Below are 23273 nucleotides of genomic sequence, written 5' to 3'. Positions count from 1 at the left end.
GTATGTGATTTAAAACTATCTCGAAGTAAAAGTTACTCAGTTTCTTATGCCTGGGGCACGGCACCTTTTTTGTCATATTATTATTATTGTTGTTTTAACTGCTGTACAAATGGGGTAAAACAATCAAAATAACAAATGGGATGTTTTGCTATCCATACTAATGACCAACATGTAGTCTTCACTCTAGAAGCCATCTGGTTCACAAATTCCAGTCCAGCTAACTGATAGCTACTCTAAATCGCTATTGTGGCTTAGGGTCATCAATATTACCTTGACTTTTATGTCTACAACTTCTTTGTTTGCAACACATTTCTTTGCCAAAAGAATTTATTTGCGCTAATGTGTGGCACTGTACTTGGCGACACAATCAGCCTGCTAGCTTCTTTCCTTTTTTCAAAATCTTAATTTATTTAATTAATTATTTAAGGATAGCAGCCCAGTGTATGAGTGGTTAGCGTATTGGCATCACACTCCGGGACCTGGGTTCAAATCCTGGTCAGTCCACCTGTGTGGAGTTTGCATGTTCTCCCCGGGCCTGGATGGGTCTTCTCCGGGTACTCCGGTTTCCTCCCACATTCCAAAGACATGCATGGTTGGCTAATTGGACAGTCTAAATTGCCCCTAGGTATGAGAGTGAGCGTGAATGGTTGTTTGTCTTCTTGTGCTCTGCGATTGGCTGGCCACCAATTGAGGGTGTCCTCCCCCGACCCTAGTGAGGATAAAGCGGTTCAGAAAATGAGATGAGATGATGAAGAAAGCAAAAAAATCCACTCAATTAGCAGTGCCCTTAAAGACTTTTTCTCCTCACACTATCAGTTTTATAATATGAGCTGTTTTCTTGTCAGGCAACAGGACTCCTGCACCACTTAAAGTCATATAAGCGCACAGCACCACCGTCAGAATTGGAGCGCGCTTACATTTCCGGGAAGGACCCCACCGCTGGTCGCCTAGATAGTGTCCGGTTGCCTTTTCACCTACTCTTGCAGAGTAAATACTACTGGAAAGTCATAAGTGAGTCACCTGCCATCTTCCTCTATAAGACAAGTGATTAACTTTCTCTGATGGGTGGTAAACTCCTTTGGGCTTTGCTTAGCCACTTTCCGTTCATTTTGCATTTATATTTTTTATATTGTGGCATTCATTGGTCATTTCCTATTGATTTGGGAGTCATTTTTGGGTTATGGATATTTTGGGCCTTTTTAGTTCACTTCATAAATTCTGGGTATAATTGGGTCAGTCAGTGTGCATTTGTGAATATTCTTGTCACTTCCTTTTGATTCCTCCACTATCCCTACTACGTCAAATGAATTGGTCTTATAGCGTAGTCAATCGCAACCACTAAACAATGAAATAATAAAATACCATAAAATATGACATTTTTTGTTTGCATTTAAGCTCCAGAGATGAACGAACAGACCTTCCCAACGTTTCTTTTAATCAGCAAATTAATGAAGGTAGTAGCAAGCGCCGAAAAAAGCGGCACCATGCTAGAATGAAAGACGAACACTTGCCCCTCTCGTCCCGCCCTTCCTTCTTTCTGCAGGTGAGCCTGGATAAGCTTTACATGCTTATAACCAACCACATATTTTACGCCAAGTTGAAGCCCCTCGTACTGGAGCAACGTCACGGCAAGGCTATAGAAAAGGTGGCCCTGAGCGTAATGAGCTTCGTACGACACATCCAGAACAGAGAATGGGCGGCTGCCACCGCCCACAAGCTTACTCAGGAGCTGCCGCCAGGTCTGGGCTATACCGGTCATGCATAATAATTGCGTGGCTTCAAGGGGGGGAGGCTAAAAGGGGCTCTGCGCTTTGTCTACAGGTTACGAGAAGACGCAATCCCTCTGCTTCTGCTTGACGATGGGAAAACTGTGGCTAGACGATCCTGACCTGGATGTAGGTATTTCTTCAGGGTACATGTGCTGGTTTAAATTGTTAAAAAAAAATGAGAGAAGTTTAGTTTAAGTGGTCATTCCAAACACATTTAATATTATATATAATATTAACAAATAAATAATAATGTAATTAGTTATTCCATTTTACTTTTTCATTTTTAATCCATTTATAATTTTTAAAAATGTAAATGAATACTAAATTTAGGAGAAAATGCTATTCCTGGGAGTTACGGGTCCCTTCTTATTGATTTAGGGGGCATTCCTTGGTCACTTCGTGTTATCAGATTGCTTCCTACTGATGTTTTGGTATTTGCGAGTCCCTCCCTATTGATATCAGATTGATTTTGAAAGATTTTTGGGTCACTACCGTTGACTTTGCGTCATTCAGAAGTCACTTTCTGTTAATTTTGGGGCATTTATCAAATTGCTTACTGTTAATCTTGGAATTTTTACAGGTCTTTTCCAGTTGATTTTGGGTCATGTGCCTTTGATTCTGCAAAAATTATCAGGGCTGTCCAGAGAGCAGAAAACAGGAAAAATCATATGTGGCTAACTTACTTTGTCTTTCGTGGCTATGGGTTGATTTCTTCTTGACATATTTGGAAAGTTTGTGATATTCCACACAAATCTTGTTTTTCTATGAGCTCAGCCTGTCTGTTTCCACTGCCTAACTGAAGTCTGTGCAACCCGTAAACAGGAGAGGACGCGGAGCCGAGTGGAAGCCTTCCTGTCCAAAGTGCAGCTGCAGTGGCTTCGATCTGGCACAGAAAATGTCTTGACAGACACCGGGCTTGTCAACCCTGATCTTCTCAAGCTCAGTGGGGTTCCCAATGTCTTGGTGGCTGAACTCTACGAGCACCCCAGCGTGGAAGGGCGCTTCAGGAACTCGGGTGCAGCTACTTATCCCGGTGAGCTACTCTGCAATTTTTTTGCAAAGTGCAGTAATGCTCCGGGTATCGCATCTATTGCGAATTCAATACTTTGAGATTTTTTTGAAAGGGGTGACCCACCTTGGCGATTTTTCAATTATCGATTCCACGTCTGGTCTACATTAACCGCAATATACCACATTTGTACTCCCTCTTAAAACCATGAATTTATTTGTATTTATTCGGAGCATACAAATCGAAACAAGACGCATGCATCTCCAGAGGGGAAGTACTTTTACTTCCTATGTCTTCCTTTTAACCGCTCGTTGGAGCCCATTAACATGGTTCCAACCAGCTGAATTCTGTACAAATAGAACGCCACACTGTAGATGAATTTATGCCGCGATAGCGTGCAACACCCTTAGCATATCATATCAAGGAACGTCAATATTTAGGAAGCATTTTCAACGGTGACTCAAAAAATAGTCAGCAGCACACAGATCGCCACAACATGTGTGCATCTCTAGGGGATAGAGCTTCCACTTTTCACCGCATGGCAGAGCCCATTAACACGGTCCTTATCCGCTGAATCATCTACAAAAGAACGGTACAGTTTAGATTCATCCATGCCGCATCAGCATTTTACGCCTTTACCATATCAAGGAACGGCAATATTTAGGAAGCATATTCAAAGGCAACTCAATAAAAGTCGCCACTGGGGATATGCGCGATGCAAAATTCAGTCACAACAAAACAGGAAAGGGCAAAACGTAGTGCATATAGGCACTTTATATGATATTCGGGGCGCCCATTTTTCTTCTATGGTATTTAAGCGGTGCTCTGACTTTTGCCATTTTTCATCTGTCTTCTGCTTGCGAGATTCAGCGTGGATTTTTGACATTTTTGTGAACTTTTTTTTTAAATCTGCGATGTAGTGAAGAGTCACGTTATTCTAATCTCTCATTTCATTTTCTGAACGGCTTTATCCTCATTAGTGTCACGGAGGTTGCTGGAGTAGGCTCCAGGCTGGGGTAGGCCCGAGGTGTGAAACACCCTGAATCGGTGGCCAGCCGATCGCAGGGCACACGGAGACGGATAACCATGCACACTCACACCCATACCTAGGGGCAATTTGGAGTGTCTAATCAGCCTACCATGCATGCTTTTTGGAATGTTGGAGGAAATAATAATCGGGATCGGTATGAAGCTTCTGGACAGCTTGCTGATGAGTTTATCATTTAATTCAGGTGTGGTAGAGGAGAGAGATATGGAAAACAGACTGGAAAAGGGCTCTCGAGGACCGGACTTGGCCACCCCTGGCTTATGGCCTCGCATTTGACAACAACTCTTCATTTTTCAAGATTCTCTTACTGTTTTTTCACCGCCGTTCGTCGTCTTTAAGTCTTTCTTGAAGGAAGCTGTGGCCGAGTGCCTCGACCTGAACTGCAGCCTGCGGTGGGCGAAATTGTGTCGCAGGGGCAGGCGATGGGGCGTGTGGTCAGTTATGAGGACGTTGACGAGTTGGTCAATGTGCACCAAAACAACCTCTCAACGAAGCATGAATAAATGCACAAATTTGAGAATTTAATTTTTAAGTTACCAAAAAGTTTTAGAACCAATTAATTTTGTAAGTAGAGGTACGACTGTATATTCACGTTGAGAGGCAGCATAAAATGTTGTGGCGGGCCAGATCTGGCGCTAATACATTTGACCTCATTGGCTTCCGCTGATGGCGGGAGATGTCTAATTTTTGGTCGTCTTTCACCGTCAGTGGTTCCCAATAAGTTAATGGCGCCGGCGGTGGTAGTGGGCAAAAAATAAATTGTCGTTATATGTTTAAGAAGTGCTGATCTGACTTCTTCTCAATCCTGTTTCAGACATAAATGCGGCGGTGACAAAAATAGCAGCCATCAACCATGTGGATCTTGTTAAAATCCACAACGTATTGTTGGAAAAGTGGATCTGCAAAACTGGTCAGGTGGCGACCGAGGTGCCTTTTACCCCCGGCCATTACATTACATACCATGAGTTTTTTTTTTGTATCGAGATTCTTACTGAGTTTTCTGTTTTTCCCTTTTAAGGAAGCTGTCGACCTCTTGGAGGATCCAGACTTGATGAGGTAGGTATATACATTAGATATCACTGACTTGGGTACATTTTCAACATGTGACAGGTGAACCATTATCTCTTGTTGGTCATTTTGTATTTTTTACCATATTTACTCGCAGATATGCCACCCGCGCCTATAAGCCGCATCCTTAAAATTGTTTGATTTTACAATTTCTCATGTATAAGCAGCCCCCCTGATTCCCTATTTTCACCTCCATATACATGGTTTTAATAGGGATTGTATTACTTTAAAGGGAAAACTTGAGAAAAATCATCACGTGGTATTTCTGAGATACTAAGAATCAAAATCACAATATCATAAGGAAGTTTATATGCGCGTCTTTGTAAATGCAAAATATCAAACTATTCAATTTGAAAAAAGAAATAAGTCTATCTTGATGAGAACCTGATGCTTTTACAGAAATTTCAATTTTCTTACCAGAAGTTCAAAATGTTGTGGCAGCCACATTGGTTCTAATGTCAGAATATATCAATTCTTTCGATGTTTTATATTACTCCAATAAAATCCCCAAGAATGTTGAATTTGGTTTTATTTAAAAATCAAGGCTACTCGCGTCTGGGCAGTCAGAGTTTGACTAGGTTTAGACGGCAGGGCCCTAGGTAAGATGGCTGCGCCAGACCTAGCTATGATGGCTGCGCCGGACCTAGGTGGCGCCATTGTGTTGTGACGTGATCATTTCATGGCGTCGTGAACTTGCAGTTTCGAGCATTTTGTGTTTTTATGCGCATATAATTCGTACCCTCAATTCAGTCATAATTTTTTTGTCCGACAAAATTACTACAATATTATGTTTATCGAATGTCAATGACACAAAATGGCTGATAATTAACGACGACCATCCAGATTGGCTAACAGCATACATTTTGTTCTCTATATATGTATATCTGATGCCACTTCCACTCTCTTTCAGAGCGGTGTACTTGCTGCAGTCTAAACCTGTAGCCAAAGGCGTTTGCCTTCTCAGCTCTATCTTTTCGGCTGAGACCTGGGTTAGTTTTCGTTCGCTTTCTCTCAGGTTCGCTTACCATTCATCTCTCTGTGGACTGAGATGTTTCTGCCAACAGCCCCTGAGTCGATCTGGACCCCTTCTGACGTACTGCCACCGAACTCGAGTGCTCCTTTGCCTGATCAAGCTGGCTGGCGCCCATGTTATAGCTGGCCATTTGAAGATACCCACTGCACAACTAGAGTAAGGCCACCAATGTGCAGGCAGTTGCCTAAATTATACTGTTAATTAGTGCTTCAATTAATCAATTACAGGTATGTGTGTGTGCGTGTGTGTGTGTGTGTGTGTGCGTGTGTGTGTGCGCGCGCGTGTGCGTGCAGACAGACAGACAGCCAGACATTTATCCATACATACATACATTTATACATACATACATACATACATTTATACATACATACATACATACATTTATACATACATACATACATACATTTATACATACATACATACATTTATACATACATACATTTATACATACATACATACATACATTTATACATTTGTACATACATACATACATACATTTATACATACATACATACATACATACATACATTTATACATACATACATACATTTATACATACATACATACATACATTTATACATACATACATACATTTATACATATTTGTGAACCTGCAAGTAGCCTGCTTGCCAATGGTGATGTCTTCAGTTGATTTTCTTTTTATATATTGCACAGCAACCCCTGGTTTGATGGCAAAATTATAAAAATAAAGATGCCTTAGAAAATTTCCGCCGATTTTATCATTTATTACTTTTTATAGTGGAGCGTGCGGAAGAAAATTTCTCGTCTTTATTGCATGACCTCACAACAAAAACGGTTCATCATATTTTATATTTTTTTTTGTGTAAGGTAAAAGTTATATTTAATATTGAATAACGAGTATAGTCATTTATTTACTTATTCACAGAAGTTTGAACTCAAATTTGACAGACAAATTATTTTGTGGTTAACGTGAGAATTATCGATATCGACTGATCTTTTTTTTTTTAATCGCAATATCGATTTTCGTCATATATTCCAGACCTATATTTGAGCATTGCACCACTAAACACGCAAAGTGATGCAGAATATTGTATTTTATTGAACTTCCTTTAATTTCACTTTGGTCTTCAAAGTAGCATTTGATTTGCTTTTTGGCAGGCAGCACCTGAGATGCTACATGTGGGTATCCCGGCTGGAGGCACTGAACCTTCCTTGCAACTTGTCGTCCTTTCTGCACAGTTCCAAAGAGGGCTTAATCAAAGGCTTATGGAAGAACCATTGCCATGAACCACAGGTAGTGTGGCTTATATCCTGCCTACACTGTCTTCTTTTTAACTCCTTGTCTAGCATTGACCGCACTAGATGTTCAATCAAGTTTGACTGGGTTGGGTGAACAAATGCTTCACCCCTCATCCTAATATATGACACCAAAAAATTTGCATTCACAGCTAGTGCCTCCCAATTTTTATGAATTAAATGTCTAGTATTGCCAATGGTGGGCAATTAGTTCTTGGGTTCCCCTCTGGTTGATTTGAGTACTCACGGGTGCCTTCTTGTACATTTTGGGGAGATTCCTTTTGGTCTCAAGGCATTTATAGCTCACTTCCTCTTCGTTTTGGAACACTCGGTCACTTTCGGGTGATTTCTGGGCATTCACGGGGCAATTCCTGTAAATGCTTTTTTTTGTGTGTCACCTAGTGATTTTGTGTGTGTGTGTGTGTGTCACTGGTGATTGATTTTGTTTGTACATTTTTGGGCAATTCAAGAAAAGCTTTTACATTAATAAATACAATAATGGTGATCATTTGCTCAAGTTGAAAGGGAAATAGAAATGAATGGAAACAATTCTGTGGGAGTTGAATCCGCCATTTCGACATTCATGGGGAAAATGTTAGGATTATTTTTGGTCAAAATTTGGGCAGAATTGTGTGTTTTGTCTAAAAGTGGCTGACTTTTTTAAAAACTAATTTCCTTCTGATTTCAAGGGAATTGCCTTGCAATATTTTCACCTTTTTCCATTAGTCACTTCCTGTTGATTTCAGGGTAGTTATTGATTTTGGTACTTCAGGGTTGCTTCCTGTTCATTTTGGAATTAAAAATGTATGTGGAGATGTATATATTAAAAGAACCAGCGAGAGAGAGTTTTAGTTTGGGTCAGTGTTTTGGTTTAATTTTAATGGCTTAATAAATAATTTTCATATATTGTTGCTCTGTTTTTACATTCGAACATTTGCATGTGTTTCAAATATAGTGTGTGTACTTTTATCCTTTCTTTCATTTATCATCAAGGATTCAGGATCGGGGCTAGTATTATAGATTGTGGTACAAATTATACTAGTTCAATGTAAAATTATTCTCAATTTAAGAAAAATCCAAGTTACAAAACAAGTTCTGGAACCATTTAGTTTCTTAAGGAGAGCTACAACTATGTAAATGTTGGTCGACTTCTACTTAAAAGTCAAAGCGGATTTCAAGGCTTACTTATGACATGCGAAAACAACCAGCTCCACCCACCCTCCTATGGGTGACATTTTAACACTACTGACAAAGGTCCATGTTTTCAGGCAGTGCATTTGGTGGCTGAGCTTTGCCTGGAGTACAAGGTGTACGATCCTCAGCTTTGGAATGCTCTTCTCCACAAGATGCTCTGCTTCAACCTGGTCAGGTCATGTTTGTATAGTCCTCCCATCTGTTCGTAAGTACGTCTTTTTAAAAACGGGTTTCCTTTTTCCCCAGATCAACGACCTCCAGAAAGTACTGGAAAGCATCGTCTCCGTCCCGACCCTGTGGGAGGTAGTGCATGCTCGTGCCATGCTAACCTTGAGAGTTTTTTGATGGCTTTTCCTGCTGCTGCTGATTTTGTTCAGATTCCTGTTTTTACCCGGGCCTGGAAGAGTACGCTACTAGCACCGTTTGCTTCAGCTTCTGTACCACTGAACACAGATCAACGAGCGACGCTCCGTGGGAATTTTTCCCTCCTTCTTAAGTACATCAGCTCATTCTTCCGTCGTCTGAACAAGAGTGGGTTATGATAGGTTCTTCTGTGGACTTTGCCAAGGTGTCCTCTGTTGTTGAGCATGGACCTAACAAGAATTGCCGAAGCCTTCGCCCGCCTCAATCTGCTGCCTTTTGCCTTGGGGACGCTGTTGCTCATCCCTTGTGGCAGCAAAAAAGAGCAGCTGATTAAGGTGACTTGCTGTGATATGTTGTTTCACATTGCTTTTTTCATTTTTAGTTGACTTTGTTGTGATGCCAAATTTGCACTGATTTCGGAATGATGGCAGCTATGACAGTTTGTTAGTCTAGAGCAGGCAGGAGACAAAGGAGTGAGGCATGGCTGCATCTGAGCTGAAACAACTCAGTTTTAAATAGATTACTTAAGCCATTCCTGCGTCAACCAGAAGTGGGACGTGCCTAGAACACCTCAGCCAACTCATCCGACGGCTCTCGATTCGGATTAGTCAGGGCTCTACTCATTTCAACCTCTTGTTCTTTCGGTCATGACCCACAGCTAGTAACCAGAGATGAGGGTGGGAACATAGATCGACTGGTCTATCACACACAGTGTACCGATGCAGAGTCCGCATCACTGCAGACGCTGCTCCAATCCGCTTGGCAATCAGTTCCATTCTTCGGCTACCTGTGAACAAGACCCCAAGATACTCAAACGGCGTCCTTTGGGGAAGGACCTCATCCCTGACCCGCAGAGGACATGCCGCGTTTTCCGACTGAGGACCATGATCTCAGATTTGGAGGTGCTGATTCTCCTTCCGATTGCTTCACAGAACCACGTAATCTGCAAAAAGCAGGGGTGCATTACTGAGGCCAACAAACCGGACCCCCTCAACGCCATGGCTGCATCTAGATATTCTGTCCATAAAAATTATGAACAGATCGATGACGTAGGGCAGCCTTCGTGCAGTCCAATCCCCACTGGAAACGGAAACGACTTATTGCCGGTTGTGCGTGCCAGACTCTGAATGATTGGACCCCACGTATCAGGGATTCCTGTACCACATACTCCCGGAGTATCCTCTACAACCCTGTTCCTGGACATCAGAGAAGCTCTGTCGGAGCTGGGAAATAAAACTTCTTCTGATGGGGGACTCTCGCTAGGCGTTCCCAGCAGACCGTCACAAAATGGTTGGGTCTGCCAGGCGAGCTTAGAATTCCAACAATAGAACTCCAGTGAGGTTCCGATCAGGGGGGGGCGTTCTTTCCAATCATGCCCCCTTCAGGTCTCACTCTTATAGCCCATGTGAGCATTGACGTTCACCAGCAGAACGAGGGAGTCCGCAGAATGAGCACTCGCCAGCATCCTTTCCAAGGACTATAAAGCGTGGGTACTCTGTGCTGTGGTTTGGTGTATACGCGCAAACAAAAGTTAGGCTAAAAGCGTATCACGCCATTGCGGCGTAAACGAATTGACCGTGCATTTTACAGAGAATTAAGAAGCGAATATTCAGAAGACGGCCATGATATCCTTTTCCTAGGACACTGAGCGAGTGGTAACCACTTTGAATAAAAATATCAACCAGTATTATGAGGGATTTACGCTGTAGATAAGGGTAGCTGGCATGATCAGTGGGTAATTACACTTAATGATAATTGTACTTGTATTTTTGTTTATGCACAAAAACATCTAGTATGGTATGAAGTAATCATAGGGGTGATCCTACGACGCAGTTTTTCAGTTATTGCGGCCATGTCTAGTCTACACCATCCACAATATTGGGGGGATTAGTGTAATTGGTGCTTGGTGTGTGCAGGGCTTCCTTTCTGAACGTGATCCACTCACTATTCTTGAGCAGGAAGAGCTGGTGAATACAGGAGAATTTGCTGGCATTCCTTCGCAGGTTAGTCGCATTTTTATTGAGAAACCATTGCCGAGCTACTGACACCCTCCGGTCACAAGTTCAAATACATCTAAGTCCTGCAGAAAGGGAAACTCAAAGATGGCGAGAAGATTGTCCAGCACTGAAGACATGTGATAAGAGCATTATTGTTTTTTGTTTAAGTCTAATATTCACAACACATTACAGGGAAGTGGCTTTTCATTGATGTGAACGAGCAACTCTATCATGCTGGTAAAATGAAACTCAATCTTTCCATCACCCCTTGCAATCCCTGTGAGAATAAGTGGTATGGAAACAAATGAATTAATTCCTTCAGAGCCATACTCAAAAATTTAAAATAAAGATAAATGTGTGCAATTTTCTTCATTTAAACATGTTAACTATACATAAATTACTTTAATAACATCACAGTGTTGCTAATCAATTAATATAAATTAGAGTATGCATGTGTAAGGAAGTCTAACTGGAAAAAAAATCATGACTAAAGCAACACTATAGCTATTGCCGGGAACATTGTAATGTGCCAACGCGAGGCTGTTGTTGGCAGGTACACCAGGGCTCGAGGTTGCTTACAAATTTGCATGCCGTAGAGGGCCCCGAACGGCTGCAGACAGCCGCAGACGGCCTTAGGCGTCCAAGCCATCTTAATTGAATGTGTACAGCTATCACAGGTGGCAAATGAGCTAACTTGGCTGCGCTTTTTCTTTTGACATTTCAGATCAGGGATATTGTGACCACCTACATGAACCAACACACTGGAGACAGCGAGTTAGGAAGAAAGAAATGAGATATCTGATCAGCCGGTAATTGTTTTTTCATTAGGCTGGTGGTTCTGACATCTCATCTTATCTCATTTTTTGAACCGCTTCATCCTCATTAGGGTCGCGGGGGGTGCTGGAGCCAATCTCAGCTGTGCCCAGCCCGCACCGCGACCCGAATGTGGATAAAGCGGTTCAGAAAATAAGATGAGTATGTCAATGGAAAAAAACGTGAGAAAATTAACTAAGTTATGCCATCTCATGTTTGTCCAAGATAAATAAAGCATTTTTTTTAGTTCCCACAACCACTACTTACCACTATAGTGTTTGACATTCTTGCCCCAAAAAGAACATTCGCACCTCTACTTACGAACATTTTTCAAGTTATGAAACACTTTGATATGCAAATATATAAGATTATCTAAAAATATATTTTATTTTGAAATTTTGCTAGTAACATCGTGGCCTGTTTTATTGTTACTTGCAGCCTCCCACAACTACTCTCTTGACCGTCGTTTGTCGTCACGGGGTTCTTTATTTGGCATTATTGGTGTGAATGAAATTAATTAGCACACCCTGTTATTCATCAAAAAACAGAAGATAAGAATGTGGCGTACGGTTGACTGATATTGCAAGGCAATATGACGCGACCTAGCGTACTCCTGCTTGTAGAGCTACGCTATTGAAGCAAAAGGAAGCATTAAAATGGACAAATCCTTGGCATGGCCTCTCTGTAGTGACCGACAGGATGGGGTGACTGTTAATCCTTGGAAGTTCTATTTAATGCTAAGTTGTTTGGAATTCTTAATTTTAAATTGTATAGATGTGTGTTTGTGTCAGTGGTGGACCATCGAGGCCTGGAAGGCCTTCTCTGCTGGCCTAAAAAAATATCTGAATCACAGACTGATGTCAATTATATTTTGTCTATGAATACTTATTAAATAATTCCAAATTGTCTGTCAGCTTCCTTTCATTGCTTTCCCCTGTTTGTGCTGCTTCCAGATGTGTGTTTTCATATTTAAGCATCTAACCAATCACATTTTAGCTATTATTTATTGCCAGGGTCAGAAATCTGCCTTAAGGCCTTCACAATCAGTTCTGCAGGCTCTGCTGCTGCATCGATAAAACTGTTGCTTTAACCCAGTGATTTTCAAACTTTTTTGGCCACCGCCCCCTTCACCGCCGGGCCAAAATGCCAACGCCCCCCTCTTTACCCCTTTCCAACGAACGCTAGAACGACTATATTGCTAAATGTCACAAGAATTGGTTGATTCTTCAATCACAAACAGTTTGAAGACTAAAAAAAACAATTTTAAAATGATTTCTGTCGTGATGATGAGAAAATCGCGCACGTATAGTTGCTTTCTGGCAGCTATAAAAACTGACTTGCATGTGGAGAGAAGCTTAAATAAATAGAAGACAGGCGCCTCAGATATTATTCGCTAATTTCGTTTCTTTTAATAGACCAATGCGCAGTTCACCTCGAATCATAAAAATTGATAGCTGATGCATTAAGCCGGTCGCTGTGCGCATACGTCTGTGGTTAAGCGTTGCCGGCGCGCTATTGTGTGCTCCTCTGCGGCTGACTGGATGGTGGTGGTTTCCCCAGTCGCCTGCATCGACGATAAACTCGCGACAATTAGTGATATACGGTATATGCGCGCTGCTCGTGAGCGCTCGAGCAGACAACGTTTCTTGTTTCAATAAAGCTTGTTTTTTGTCGACTTTTTATTACAGACAATCAATTTTTCCGGCCTTTCTACAAACACCAACGTCACATTTTACTGTAATTGCTCCATCGCCCCCTTCACTATTTCAACGCCCCCCATTCGCCTGTTTATTCGTCAGCGCCCCCCTGAAAGTTCACACCACCCCCCGGGGGGCGGTACCGCCCACTTTGAAAACCACTGCTTTAACCAATCCGATTTTGAGTTGGCGTCACCACATTGCCTTCTCGCAGGTGTAGGGATACGGCATTGCTTTCGCCAACTATGATTGGCTAGTGATAGCGTGGACTAGCAAGAGCTACCAAACTGTATCTGGAGCGAGCTGCACAAGCAAATACAAATAAAATGTGTGGTTCCAGTTTTGTCTAGGTCTACTTTGTCTTTTGCAGTGTCTGTGCTTGCTACTGCTACAAACTGAATTTCCCAAATATGGGACGAATAAAGGGTAATCTAATCTATGAGCGACCTCACTGCTGACAAGGGTTTTTTAATTGATTTATTTTGTGTGTTTACATTTAAATGATTGAATTGTCTTTGGATTTGTTTGGATTGGTTTTGTTGTGTTTTTCCCCCGTGTGTGACCTGTCCCTGTGATTTTCCACTGAGTTCACCTGTTGTTTACCTGCCCCTGGTGTAACTCCTACTTGCTGCTTGTGTTACCCACGTATTTCCGATTTTTTCGTCAACCCATTTTTATCTATTTAAACACAGTACTTGTTGAATTATCTGCGTTCGTCAGGCTCATGTCCATGTTCAAAGATCCTGGTTTTTCCACATCCTCCCCGTCAGGTTTGATTTTGTTATTTGATTTTGATGTCTTTGTTGTTTTTTGAGAATCTTGCCACAGTCATTAAAGTTTTTTGTTAGTGCACTCTACTCCCCGTCAATGATTTGACAGGATTTCTCATTCATTTCAATGGCTTAATAAATGCAATTTCTTTTGAATCAACACTCCCTCTATTGGCCGCTCCTTGTCAAAAGGGATTGTACATCTCCCGGCGCCAATGGCAGCTAAAACATCATTCAATGTCTGCCATCAATTTGTTTATAAATTGCAGAACTTAGATTAGCAGTCAGCCTTCTGTAGATTCAGGAGTGTAGGTACTGCATTCATGCATACTGCGTACTCGTGTCTGTGTGCTATTCTAACCTTGTTTAAAAGCATGACTATTTAGAAGTGATTTCATGTGATCCTCAAGTGCAGTGACGCTGATGGTCAACAAGAGGATTGAATAAAACAGGACTTTAGAGAGCCTCTCAAAGGGTTCTCTCATGAGGGTACATTAATGGGATCGTCTCACATCACATTCGGTGCTGGTCTCAAGTGTCTTTGGCGGTTCAAAGTCATGTACAAATTAACTGTCATTTGTAATAAATATGAATGAAATGATGAGTTGATTGTGAGGGGTTTTTATTTCGTATACATTTGGTTGCAACAAAGTATAAGCTTGGCCTTGCGATTAAAGAATGGTTTGCTCACCCTTAGTTCATTATTAATTTATCATACTTGCATACTACCATGCATTCAATTAAGTATATAAGCTTTGCTCCTGGAAGCCTTGTTTAGTATAAAGAAAGAGGAGCCAGAACGCCTCAGATTACTGGGAACCTGCACCTTCTGCCCTCCCTCAGATGCTCCACCAGGCTTCCAGGTGGTTCGGTCCACATCTGTTTAGACTTTTGTGGACGTGTTTTGGTCCGAATGTATTCGACGCACATGCATGCACAGATGAAGCGCTCAGAAATCTCACTTGTTTCCATACCTTCCTTTTGTATTTAATAAATCCATGTGGCTGTATTTTATGTTATTGACGAACAACTTGCAAATAGACACACGAAAAACAAAAAGTACAAAAGTCGGGAGTGTTTGTTGCTGCTTGCATTGGCGCTGCCATCTTAAAACTTTAGCCAAAGAAGACTCCAAATTATTATTATTATCTACATTGACTACTGCAGACAAACCAACACAAGGTGGTGTGTGAGTTGGGTTGGACTGTGTTGGACTGTTGGACTGTTAGACTGTGGTGTGTGTCCAAGCAGTGGATTTGTTTGGTGGAAGGGTGTTATAATTTTTTTTCAAGTGTCTTGATGTAGGTTTGGTGATTAATCGTCTAATTTGAATCTGACTTGGAAAGATGTCAATACGGGTTTTCGTAAGGATGGTCTGTGGAAGTCTTTGTGTGGGTATCAGGAAGTAGAAAGCAATCTTGAGCAATTCTCAGAAAATAAAGTCATCCGCAGATCCCTTCCATAAAAACATTACATCAATTGACTCTTGGCATTACATCAATTGACTCTTGGCCTCTTTGTGCAGATCTTTTTTTTTTTTTTTGTTATGCGATATGTTTGTGCTGAGCATTTTTTAAGATTGTTGAGTCTTGGCAAATTGTACGGTGTTGGAGATAGGATGGGAATTTCAGCTTACTATGAACTAATGGTAGTTTTCTTTAAAATGCAATATTCAGGGCTAAAAAGCAACAAAAAGAAAACTGGGTTTTATAGATAAGAGTCAGATAACTCAAATTGGTGTTTATAAGTGCACTCCATTTTTGGCATGTTACAGTCCTGTATCTTCACATTTTTTTCTTTTATTCTGCTTTTTCTGTCTCCCAGAGTTCTCACAGGCAGTGGCGGGCCATCAGGGCCTTCAAGGCCTTCTATGGACTAAAATATCTAAATCATATATTATATTTTGTCCATCAATACTTATTAAATAATTCCAAATTGTCTGTTAGCTTCCTTTCATTGCTTTCCCCCTGGTTGCACTCCTTCCAGATGTGTTTTCATATTGAAGCATTTAACCAATCACATTTCAGACATTATTTGTTGCCAGGGTCATAAACCTGCCTCAAGGGCTTCACAATCAGTTCTGCGGGCTCTGCTGCATTAAACAAGCGTCGATAAGACTGTTGCTTTAACCAATCAGATTTCGAGTTGGCAACACCACAATGCATTGTCGCAGGCGTAGGGATAAGTCATTGCCTTGTCGCAGGCGTAGGGATACTTCATTGCCTTGTCGCAGGCGTAAGGATACGTCATTGCCTCGTCACAGGCGTAGGGATATGTCATTGCCTTGTCGCAGGCGTAGGGATACATCATTGCCTTGTCGCAGACATAGGGATACGTCATTAGCCAGAGTTACAAAACTATTTGAAGCGAGTTGCACAAGCAAATATATTGTTGTGTGGATTTAAAGCCAGTTTCGGTTCATTGCTGTCTTTTTCCCGAGGAAATGATACTCCGGGCCCGGTTCTGATGTCTAAAAAGCTCCAACATTTTTATCTAATCAATAAATGCTGTTTTCGGCTTGATTTTACCCTATTTTCGGGCAATGTTTGCCGGTACGCCATTGACATTCATCGCTGTCTTTTCCCAAAAAAAATCAACCCCCCAGCCCGGTTGTAATGTCTGAAAAGATCCAGTATTTGTACTCAATCATTAAATGCTGCTAGGAAGTGGATTTTACCAGTTGAAGGCTCGACGAACAAATGCACGGACCGCCACTGCACAGCTGTGATCTAATTTGTATGTGGTGTGTGTTTCTTTTGTTGCTATCGAACCGGGCCGGGAGTTTGTTCCCGCCATCATTATTGTTGTTGTTTCTCTTTTTGTCGTGATTGTGCATTATGAGACTAGTATCAAAATTACTTGACTAAGGAGTAAAATGTACGACGGAAAAGCATTGTCATAATTCTTTCCAAATGTATCTAATTGCAGAAACTCTTTTTAGTTGTGAGCGTCAGAAAGCCATCCACTTCGGAGATGTGCGCCCTGTGTGAGTAAATATGTGCGCCGTTGCATTTGCATGTTTTTCTACCGCTTAATATGGGGAATTCCAATCATCAATAAGGGGAGCAATTGGCCGAGGTTGACATGTATGGACTCAACACACATAGATAAACACCCTCAGACATTTCACTTGTGTTTCTACCTCTCCCTTTAGAGCAGTGGTCTCAAACCGGTCCTCAAAGGGCTGCAGTGGGTGCAGGTTTTCATTCCAACTCAACAAGGATACCTTTTGCAAGTGCAATCAGTTAATTAGAGTCAGGTGCTACTTATTTTAAAGACACCTGATTGGTTAAAATGTCGGCACTGGATCGGTTGGAACAAAAACCAGGACCCACTGCGGCCCTATGTGGAACCGGTTTGAGACCACTGCTTTAGAATTTGAGATTTCCATGTAGTAAGGGCCTCAGAATGTAATAAAACAACAGAAAAGACGTGTAAGCTTAGAATGGAGTTTGGAAGCTGTCTCGGTGGTCATTCTCCTTGCAAATGAAAAATCCAGAAGACAGTCTTTTCCTCTTTATTTGTAGGTGAATTTGGGAATGTTTAATGGCAAAGCTGATGTGATAAAATTGCAGAGGTGTTGTTTTTTGTGGGGGTGTTTTTTTTTTTTTAAAGTCAAGTTGCATCTTGTGTGTCAACGAGCTTTATTCTGAGAATTTAGTTTTCTGTGAATGTGTGAACCATCACACTGAAAGAGGAAGTTAGATACGTCAATCTCTGTGTGAAAAAAAGGCATGATAGTATCGCTCTTTATTGCAATTGTACTAAATTTTCAACGTTATTGATAATTCCAAAAATATCACTTTTTATACGACATGAATGGAAAAGAACTATTTCTGTAGAATTGATGATAAGAGACTCCTGTGGCTTCCAATCACCCTACTGTGAAGTGAAATGAGTTTATCACTGGTAAATATCCAATCCATTTGAATTGGGAGGGCTAGCAGCCATAGATATCCAAAAATGTGGCGTTCGATCATGTTTTTGTTTTGGATTCAAGAGTACATCATTGGTCTACGTCCAATCATATTTGAGTTTGCAGCAGATGAACAAATATTACTAATAAATTATTCACTGTCATCCTCTCACTGAAAATGGATTAGGTCTATATATATAGTAAACTAATGTTTAGGGGCTGCATCTTTGCCAGAGGAAGAAATGTATTTTCTCACTCATTGTCTTGCATCAAAATCGCTAGACATCCAATCTGTTTGAAGCAGGAGTACTTTTCTTTGGCTGCCACCCACCCCGCCTCAATTGAACTGGAGACAAATTGAATATAAACTGATTGAATTTAAGGGCAGAAGCATTCCAAGAGCTTTCACTTTGGTAGGGATGAATTTTCCATCACAGTCCCTTAAAATTAATTAAAATAACTAGTTTATTTAGCAAGGGATTTAAAAATATCTGGTATGATGAATGCCTCTAAATCTGGCTGCACGAGTGCGAGGCTGTCTCCCGAGTGCCGGTCCTCTTGTCGGTGCTCCCAGTGGTCTCGGCCTGAGTCAGGTGCAGGGACTTTCTGCAGATGTTTTTGAAGGTGGGACTGGAGAAGTAGTAGACCAGGGGATCCAGGGTGCTGTTGAGATAGGTGAGGCTGACGGTCAAGTAGAAGGCCACGGTCAGGTGGTCCATGGCAGCGCAGACCTCAGTCTCGGGCAAGCTTTCGGAGACCTCCCGGGTTCGGATCCAGATGAGCAGCTGCGTCACATTGCTGGGCAGGAAGCAGAGGGCAAAGAGTGTCACTACAACCGCCAGGAAGCAGAGGGCCTTCTTGACCTTGCCCCGCTGCCCTAGCTGCCGGGCCCGTAGCCGGGTGGCGATGCGCGCCGTGCAGAACAGGATGACTAGCAGTGGTACCCAGCAAGAAAAAAGAAAGTTGAACTTGTGCCAGAGGCGGTTGCCCCGGGCCGATGTCTCCACCAAGAAGCTCTCACAGTAGCCACCGTTAAGATTGCGCAGGCTCAGGGCATTGGAGGTCAGGCACATGGTCAGCAACCAGAGGGCGACCGCCCCGCACGCTGCCTTGGAAGGGCTGAGCGAGTTGAGGCGGCTGTGTGGGTGCAGCACCCGCACGTAACGATCCAGGGCAATGGCCATAAGGAACAGCGCGCTGCCCGTGCGATTGAGCGCCAGCATGAACTGCGAAGCGTCACACAGTGTACGGCCAAAACGCCATCGAACACCCGAGGCATAGTAGCTGGCACGGAAGGGCAAGATACTGTTGAGTAAGAAATCAGCCACCGCTAAATTGAAGAGCAGTACAGTGCTGCTCTTCCAGGGCCGCAGTCGGAAGCAGAAGACCCACAGAGCCAGCCCGTTGCCGAGTGCCCCCAGCACGAACTCCACCGACAGCAGAGCCGGGAGGGTGCGCTCCAGGAGACCCGTGCTAAAGTTGCAATGCATGTCAACCCCAGATCCTTCCGTGCGTTTCTTTAAATACCAAACAGGAAGCCCCTGCACGCTTCTGCTTTTTGCTACTGACTAAGCGCAGCTGTGCAGTGTGTGAATTCTCAACAGAGATTAGAATCTTTCATGAAAGGACCCAAAATTAACTACAGAAGTTAACATCTGAAGAAACTTTAGTAAACTCCCAGGGCTCACATCCTTTTTCGTTGAAGGTATTCACTGGTCACTTTCTGTTACTGTATTTATTTGAGTATAACAAGCTAAATTTTGTCCCAAAAAAGGTAAAGTTTGGGTGCGCTTTATACAAAGATCCTGGTGAAACACCGCCCCCTCCTGGTGAAAATGTCCCCTCAGCAGCCATTAAATTGGAAGAGGTAAAACCCATATTTATCTGCCAGATGGAGTGCGAGAGACCATTCTATTGGCTGGTGCTCACATTTAGAAAAATAATTCAACAAGAATGGAATCATTTGTTTGATTAATATGATGATGATGATGATGATGATGAATCAAACTTTCCAAAACTTTAAATATTATGATGATGAATGATGTACTTTAAGGATTTCAAATTGTAAATTCCATTTGAGAATTGTGTTCATACAGGTAGTTTGTTTTACCAGGTTTCCGTACCATATATTGTGAATAAATGTTTTGTCAGGGTGACGTGTTCAGCATTTGCCAGTTACCAGTACTGGTGCAATACGTTGTGTGAGCTGAGAAAAAGTGAAAAAAAAGATATTTTGTTACAAATTATGGGTGCCCGTTACACACGTGTGCGCGGTATACTCGAATAAATATGTACTTACCGTATTTTCTCACATATAAGCCGTACCCTTAAATCATTGAATTTGACAATTTCTCTTGTATAAGATGCCCCTCGATTCACAATTTTAACCTCCATATTCATGGTTTATATAAGGAGTACAAATCTGTTACTTTGAAGGGAAAATCTTAAGAAAAATCATTGCACCCAAAGGATCGTCTGCTGGATTGCACATTATTTGGGTCAATATTATAAGGAAATTAATATGCCAGTCTTTGTGAATGCAAAATATAAAATTATTCAATTTGAAAAAAGAATTAAGTCCATCTTGACTGTTACGGCTGGCAGCCTGGACACACACTATGTAGGAGGTGTGTGCTTTCTTTTCTTTACAGATATCTGCAGCTGTGGCTCCACCCCCTGTGACCGAGCCCTGCCCAGGCCAACACAGCTGTAATTAATTCCCCAATCATCCCTCCTGCCCTTATTTAAAGCCTTTTCAGTTGTCAGTTCACCCCTTGCCCCTTTGCCTTTGCCATTGATGCCTTGATGCCTTGCTGAGTTGCAGGCTTGTGAGTATGTTACTCCCTGTTATATTTTGTATGTGTTGTTAATGATTTTGGGTTGCATAGGGGGACTTGAGATAAGTTTAGACACCTTTGGGTATACATGTAGATTGTGCATTTAGACACAGTTATTCCCCTGTCTAGATTATATTACATCAGTTTAACAGTGGCATCCTTCGGTCTTATTTCCTGTATTTTTGTGGGTGTTCATTTGGACACCTGTCTGGGAGGGGGTTTTACCGTGTTTATTTGAGGGTGCCACTTTAATATCTCGTGCTTCCCCTATGTTATCTCGTAGTCTGTTTTATTGACTTTATTGTAAATAAAAATAACTGAAGGCTACTTGCAATGTGTGTCCGAACTCATCTTTGACCGAACCTGTCTGCTGTGATAGTTGCGACTCCCTGGCATATCATACCCCAGGGGGAGTCGTAACATTGACGAAAACCTGATGCTTTTTAATGAAAAAAAATAATTTTCTTACCAGAAGTTTAAGATGTTGTGGTGGCCATATTGCTTCTAATGTCAAAATATCTGGATTCTTTCTATGGTTCATATTACTACAATAGTTTTCACTTTCGAACAAAAAAGAAAAAGAAAAAAAATCTAAGCAAAATTTTGTTGTTTCATAATCACATATGTACAATCATTTCCTTTCTGTGTTCCGAAATAGTGACAAATTCAAAATGGAAGTAACGTGAGCAGTACAACCAGGAAGTGTGTCTGTATCTGTCTAATGTTCACCAAGTGTCTGGGTGCGATAATAGCATTCGATACACATTACGCAGGTATCAAGGCTGATATTTTAATGATCAACCACAAGACCTTGATCAACCTTAACTACTATTTGGATGTGCTGACATGGTAAACACTACAAACACATCGATCAAGACTTCTCGTGTCAGGACAGTTCAACTACGGTAAGATGGCGTAGCACTGAGTGACCAGTGGCAGGCACAAGTGAATGGGATTTTTCATGTTTTATGCAAGATACTTTTTTTCTTGAATTTAATTCATAGACATGAAAATATATTTTGTTTAGCGTTTTATCTGCTTATTTCTTTTCTATTCTATAATCCTTTTAAATCGTGATTTATTGGTGTGTACGTGTGTGTGTATGTTAAGATTCTCTCGCTATGTTTGTACAAACCATGCAATGTAGAGTGTTGAAATTTATTATGGTGACCAGAAACAGCTGTCGAATCCTGATAGACGATTCTTCACCTTCTCTAAGTGTGTAAACTCAAGCGGCAGCCAGTGGCAGTAGCTCCGTACACTCTTGCTTTTTTCATGTTTTACAGCCCTTCTATCTTTTTTTTTAATTACATTTTAATATTTCTTCATACATTCCTTTTTACTTTACTTTGTACTTTATACTTTTTACTTTAATCTTTTTACAACTTTCCTTGTTCTGTTAGCCTGGCTTCTTTCGGCTACTTCTTTCTTGGAACCAGTCAGCCATGCATATGCTATTACATGATCCTAGCTGTTAGAATATGCAGCAGAAGGAGAGGTACCTCGGTGCCGCCGGAGTTTCGGAACTGGACAAAAGTGCCGGTAGAAGAGGCAACTGTGAAGTATGAATGTTTTTTATGCTTATTATTATTATTGTCTTTTGGTTTATATAGTGTAGTTACTGGAATAGAATTTTGCACGACCTTGTTGTAACTCCCATCACGACTCCTTTTAGTTAGGGGGGGGGGGGGGTTGTTATCTATCACAACACCCCCATTTCTTTGTTCACCTTCCCGCCTAAAGTTTGTCTCTGTCACATGATCCTGTGTAAATAAAACCAATTTGTCTGTGGGGAGTTGCCAGGGATTTGATCTGGTTACGCTGGAAGATAGACATATCTCCCGGCCCTGACTTTTCTGGCTCCCTCCTTCATATGAAGTGAGTTAAATTCTCATCACGACTGGCCGTGTGTTTCCTCTGCTCCGATATTATTGAATGTATATGGTCTTAAACCTGACAGCAACGCTTCTGACCAACCATTCCATTGTGGGATGGGATGGAAGAGCTGTCGGCGCTTACCAGCAACGGAGTCGAGGAGTTCTGCCCTGCTGCAGTTTTCTTCAGCTCCAGACTACTGAGGAACTGTGCGGATAAGCTTGGAGGAGTGACTCTACACATTCTCTACCTAGGTCACAGTTTGCACAAGTTCCCCATCTCGTGGAAGACTTCCTGTGTGTGGTTCCAGTTTTTGTTCAACTTTATAACATCTTTTTGAGTCCGTTTTAGCTACCGCAACCAAACTGGCCCTGTTTAAGCGGCGGCCGCGGTAGCTCTGTCCACTCTTGCTCATTTTGTGTTTTTGCTGCTTTTATGTCTTAATGATTTAATGATTCCATTTACTATGATTTGCTTTGAACTTAGTGCTTTTGCTTTGCTGTTCTGTCTAATCACCCTCTTGCTACTGCCACAATGTAATTTCCCGAATAGGGGATGAATACAGTTATCCAATCCAATAAAATAAATAAATGGGGTGTGTTATTG

General features: G+C 41.7%; 2 protein-coding genes across 2 annotated transcripts in view; one reads left to right on the top strand and one right to left on the bottom strand.

Moving 5' to 3' along the window:
• Nucleotides 1–12480, top strand: part of kntc1 (kinetochore associated 1) — a 54857-nt gene extending 42377 nt beyond the window's left edge. The window contains exons 32-47 of the mRNA XM_077714568.1: nt 846–1011; nt 1396–1454; nt 1544–1739; nt 1822–1895; nt 2592–2802; nt 4641–4753; nt 4845–4882; nt 5805–5883; nt 5959–6083; nt 7068–7203; nt 8474–8569; nt 8646–8702; nt 8777–8895; nt 8968–9097; nt 10679–10765; nt 11484–12480. Of these exons, the coding sequence (XP_077570694.1) occupies nt 846–1011; nt 1396–1454; nt 1544–1739; nt 1822–1895; nt 2592–2802; nt 4641–4753; nt 4845–4882; nt 5805–5883; nt 5959–6083; nt 7068–7203; nt 8474–8569; nt 8646–8702; nt 8777–8895; nt 8968–9097; nt 10679–10765; nt 11484–11552 (1755 nt within the window). The 3' untranslated portion in view covers nt 11553–12480. The remainder of the gene's footprint in view (nt 1–845; nt 1012–1395; nt 1455–1543; nt 1740–1821; nt 1896–2591; nt 2803–4640; nt 4754–4844; nt 4883–5804; nt 5884–5958; nt 6084–7067; nt 7204–8473; nt 8570–8645; nt 8703–8776; nt 8896–8967; nt 9098–10678; nt 10766–11483) is intronic.
• Nucleotides 12481–17755: 5275 nt separating this feature from the next.
• Nucleotides 17756–19753, bottom strand: LOC144195868 (hydroxycarboxylic acid receptor 3-like). Its single transcript, XM_077715729.1, has one exon. The coding sequence runs from the start codon at nt 19443–19445 to the stop codon at nt 18465–18467; it is 981 nt and encodes a 326-aa protein (XP_077571855.1). The 5' UTR covers nt 19446–19753; the 3' UTR covers nt 17756–18464.
• Nucleotides 19754–23273: the final 3520 nt, after the last annotated feature.

Source organism: Stigmatopora nigra, chromosome 4, assembly GCF_051989575.1.
Source record: "Stigmatopora nigra isolate UIUO_SnigA chromosome 4, RoL_Snig_1.1, whole genome shotgun sequence".
In the NCBI taxonomy this organism is placed as follows: domain Eukaryota; kingdom Metazoa; phylum Chordata; class Actinopteri; order Syngnathiformes; family Syngnathidae; genus Stigmatopora; species Stigmatopora nigra.
Note: the sequence above shows the minus strand (reverse complement) of the source record. Positions and strands in the feature narration are given on the sequence as shown.

Excerpts from the sequence above, each read along its gene's own strand:
- LOC144195868 (XM_077715729.1), bottom strand. The coding sequence starts at position 19,445 with ATGCATTGCAACTTTAGCACGGGTCTCCTGGAGCGCACCCTCCCGGCT.